The sequence below is a fragment of the Cyprinodon variegatus genome, unplaced genomic scaffold (assembly GCF_000732505.1).
Source record: "Cyprinodon variegatus isolate N-32 unplaced genomic scaffold, C_variegatus-1.0 Scaffold770, whole genome shotgun sequence".
NCBI classification, from domain to species: Eukaryota; Metazoa; Chordata; class Actinopteri; order Cyprinodontiformes; family Cyprinodontidae; genus Cyprinodon; species Cyprinodon variegatus.
The window spans coordinates 106,801-111,512 of record NW_015151223.1 but is presented as its reverse complement, the minus strand read 5'-3'; the positions used below and the strand labels follow the sequence as shown (position 1 = coordinate 111,512).

The 4,712-nt window shown below is 38.2% G+C and overlaps 1 protein-coding gene across 1 annotated transcript in view; it reads left to right on the top strand.

Annotated features, from left to right (window-relative positions):
• syne1 (spectrin repeat containing, nuclear envelope 1) overlaps nucleotides 1–4,712 on the top strand; it is a 172,957-nt gene that overhangs the window by 153,302 nt on the left and 14,943 nt on the right. The window contains exons 129-132 of the mRNA XM_015395967.1: nucleotides 476–544; nucleotides 1,182–1,309; nucleotides 2,742–2,868; nucleotides 3,033–3,244. Of these exons, the coding sequence (XP_015251453.1) occupies nucleotides 476–544; nucleotides 1,182–1,309; nucleotides 2,742–2,868; nucleotides 3,033–3,244 (536 nt within the window). The remainder of the gene's footprint in view (nucleotides 1–475; nucleotides 545–1,181; nucleotides 1,310–2,741; nucleotides 2,869–3,032; nucleotides 3,245–4,712) is intronic.

Genomic DNA, 4,712 nt, shown 5'->3' with positions numbered 1-4,712 from the left:
AACGTTATGGAACACATTAATTAACTGAAAAATGTTGCATAGTGTGCCTTTAAAGATGATAACTCAGACGTTTCCAAAAGAAACTCTTAGCATTTCCAGATCTAGTTATTTCAGAATAGACAGAGGTTGGAAACTCAAATGGTTTAACACTGAACAGCTTAACTAAACAGCCTTCCTGTTATCTACTGGAAGTCTGTGGCTGATTGAGATTTTCATGGTTTCCTTTTAAACACATTTGGATAATTGGAGCCCAACAAACTGAAAGTTGCCTGATTCTGGTCAGAAACCAGAGATTTGTTGACGCATCATTGCACAACAATGCTCTCCTGTAACCGTCACCCGTTCAGCAAACACCTTCTGCATTATTCTGCATAACTGAGGTTATTACCACATGAATTCTGGCCCCATTTGTTCATTTGGTACCATGCTGTGAAGGCCAGTGCTAAATGTCTGTACTGTACAATGTTTCTTCCAGATGTAGTGATTCCAGAGAGCCCTGAGGCCTTTGTTAAACTAACAGAACAAACACTGAGGTCCTCCACTGGTAGGCAACAGCAGAATTAAGTATAATGCATTTGTTTGGGTCCAGAAATAACCACGGATGGCTTTCCTGGGGCCCTTTCACCAGCTTGGTTGATTTGTGTTGGATTCACTTATGCACACTTTGAGCTATAACCAATAGCAGCACTTTCTAACATGGTGGTGTAGGTTGAACTCCATTTTCTCTTAATTTCCTGCTCTCGCTTTGGCCACTTTTTCAAAGAACAGAAATGGAATTCAGCCTAAATCCTCTTTCTAACTCGCTGTCTTCATTTTACCTGCAGTGTTGCTGGGTAGCTAACATGTTTGGATTCTTTTTGTGTGTTTCCTTGTTTTAGAACAGCATGTGTTTTGAGAGGCTTTTGTCACAGTGAGCAAATTCTTTTTTCTTTTGAAGGGATAGCAGATTTGTTTGTGCTTTTAAATTCACTCTCGCCCTGAGAGCCAGGGAAGAGTTCTGGCTAAGAGGCACCATAATATTTGGAAAACCAATCTGCTCTCCTAACTTCTCATCTTACACGTTATCTAGTTTTTCTCTGTAAAAGCAGGTCCAACTTCTCTTGGACTAAAATCACAAATCACCATCTTTATTGATACCTAGCATTGTACCTGAAGGTGATTGGTTCTTTTTGTGTCAACAGGAGAGGCTGCCTCAGCAGATTCCCATATGCATCCCCTTGATGCGAGTCGCTCCCACCTGCAGCAAACGGACAGCAGTCGCAGCCGAACTCCTTTAAGCACCGAAACAGATGCCTCATATATGGGCTATGTATGTTCACCCTCACAGCGAAATCCTCATGATATATTCATGATTCATTTCTTTCCTACTAGGATGTCTTGCAAAAGTTGTTTTGTTTTTTCATTTTTATTTCATGTCACACTACAGTGGCAAACCTTTGTATGGTTTATGCACCACAAATTGGCTCATAATTGCAACGGGGAAAGGAAAATTGCACAAGGTTTACAGATGTTTCCAAATTAAATATATATTTAGAGCCCTTGTTGCAAGAGTTGTGAATTCACAATCTCCCAAAAATACAACTTGTCAGAAGCCTGCAGATGCATTTGGCCTCCATACAGAAATGTTTCACACCAATTAAAGGCAGTGACATGTATGACGTTACCACAGAGGCGTAAGGGCAAAGCAAAGCAAAACATTAACTGGAATAGCCTCTATTTCTTGTTGAAAAACAGGCAAAAGATCATGATTTGTGCCTTTGTGGATGGGAAGATATTTCTGGTTCCTCCTGATCAGATTTGGTAGTTAACTCCATGAAACAAATCCAGAATGAGAAACGTCTCAGCTCCTGCTGTGGCTGTGATTGGCTAAAAGCTCAGCATGGAAGACAGGTAACCAATCAGCTTGAAGAATTGCCTCCCAGATTAATAATGTGTAGTGCAATGTGAATTCTACACGGTATCAACGCACTTGTGTGAGTAGAGTTGCAGTAAAGCAGATGTTACTTAAAGCTTTTTTTTTTTCTGCTATTCTAGCCTTTCTCAAATATTTTCTGTTCTTCCCCTTTTTTGGACAATGAAAAAGTTTAGGCCTTCCATATTGCGACAAAATTGTCAAATGCATTAGAGACAAAACTTTTAAGATAACCAAATACTTTACAGTCCCTTTTAAAATAATGTTGAAACAACATTTTTCTGACAAATGGAATTTATTAACATGTCTTAAAATAAAACTAACAACAGTCTAAAAGACTTAAATTACATCCTTGCAGTCCAAACAAAGGGTAAAAAATAATGACTCAAGGCACAGATTAACCAGCAGGTGGTGCTGTTGTCCCATTTAGTAGGATTTATCAACAAGGTCCCTATTTAGCAGTAACACCTGCTGAAAAAAAACATGTCCCTTCATGTCCCACTTTTTGAGAACAACTGGTTTAGATCAGAGCAAAAGCAAATGTTAATAAATCAAAGGCATGTCTCAATCAAATGTCAGAGCAAACACCAAGTAAGAATATGGCAAAACCTATTATAACTTATATGTAAACACCAAATAGGACAAATCTATAATCAAGCATTTCATACTTTCCATGTTTTCATTTAATAAATACCAGTGTTAATAAAAAAGTTGGTGTTTAAGTTGAAGTAAGTGGGTTTGTTTGTTGTTGTTTTTTTGTTTTGTTTTTTATAACAGTGTCCTGTCTGGCAATGTGGCAATAAGAATAATTGTCTTGTTTGTTGTTAAGATGCGACTGTTGGGTGAGTGTCGTGGCAGCATTGACACAGTGAAGAGGATGGGCTCTGAGCTGAAAGACGAAGACGATACAATATCTGGACTGGCAGATCCTAGCAGTTCAGAGTCCCAGACATCAGGTATTAAGCTGCTTCTTTTCTTCCTTTGGCCACAAAACTATAATTGTAAACCCTATACATAAACAAGCTATGCTGCACAAAGCAAGTAATGGATAGAAAATAAACAATTAGCCCTGCTAATTTCTTTTATTGAAGCTCTATTTCTGTTGTATCTTACGATCTAGGTGTGATTGAGCGCTGGGAGCTCCTGCAGGCTCAGGATCTCAGTAAAGAGATGCGCTCAAAGCAAAACCAGCAACAGTGGCACCAGCTGAACTCTGACCTGAACAATATTTGGACGTGGCTGGGTGGAACGGAGGAAGAGCTGGAGCAGCAGCAGAAGCTGGACGTCAGCACAGACTTCCAGATGATTGAGCTCCGCATTAAAAAACTCAAGGTCATAAAATCAGCATTCTTTTACGTTGAAGTTATGAAAGTTTATCTGTTACTCATAATGGTTTTATTGTTTTATTCCTGAATTGCATTTGCAAAATCATCTACCTTTTAAAACGTCAACATTTCAGAATTTCTAATCATATATTTTCATGTACTTGTTTGCTTTTTAATGTAATAGACCTGGAAAAAGTTCAGCCATCAATATATCAGAATATAGATTCTGTTTGTCAGATTAACATTTTTATTTTACAATAACCTAAAGAGGCCCACATTTCTGAATTTAAATGTTTTGTTTGTTGTTTTGTTAACTATCCAGTGTTTTTATTCTAACTTTGTTTTTACTACCTAAAATATAAAGGCTCGTAGATAGCGGCCCGCTGCAGTGGTAATTTAGCCTGGTAGCTACTACTCTGTGAATGTATCTATGTAACATTAAACCAACACTTACTAACTTTTTAACCTTCATAAAATATTTTCTTAATTTTTGTTATTATACAAAGACTTACTAGTAGTTGAATAACGCGTCTGTATCGCTTTCACCTGCACTAAAAAACTTTGAGGAGGGTGTCAGTAACCCTGCCAAACAAAACAAATAAATATTTGCAGAAAGCTTTACTGTGGAGGTCTTCAACAGGGGGTCCGCGACCCCTAGGGGACCACAGAGGTACTGCATGGGGGACGTGAAAGTTTTGGTTGATTAGACTGTTTTTTTTTTTTTTTATATTCCCCCCTGAAATTTTTCCACTTATTGAAATGTCTTTAAATTCACATTAACATGAATTCATCACACTGTAGTAAACAGATAAATGGAGGCAGAAGATGTCTTTCAGTCATCAATTTACACATTCAGCGACACACACTCTTTCAAGCTGGACACCGTTTCATTCACAACACCTGTCCCATCAACCAGGAATCAGAAATACTTTAATAATCCCAGGGAGAAATTACTTTCCTTACATTACTCCATCTGTAATATAATAACTATAGGAGCAGTTTGATAGAACAAAATTTCATTCAATATATATAATTAGGTCCCCGCTTCATCTCGACATCAGCCTGGGGGTCCTTGGCCTGAAAAACTTTAAAAACCTCTGCTTTACGGCATACATAGTTTCCCCTTTTCCCCATTCGTTAGAAAGACGGACGTCGATGCGACTTAATTTTCCTAAGCGACTGTATATTCATGCAAATAGTGCAGGGTTGATATTCAGGCTATGGAGCAGCTTCCTGCTGCGATCTATACGTGTCTTTACTGTGAAATTATCGAACATAACATTATATTTATCTGTTTCAAGGTTCTAAAATGGTCAGCACATCATCAGCGACTGATGATGTACTTTTCAACATCTCATATGACATTGTTTGACCACAATCAGATTCATTACCTCGTCACTATTCATCTTCCACACAGCTGCTAAATGCAGAAATCTAGTTGAGTCTATCTGCAGGCAGCCAGGAGATCTGGAATT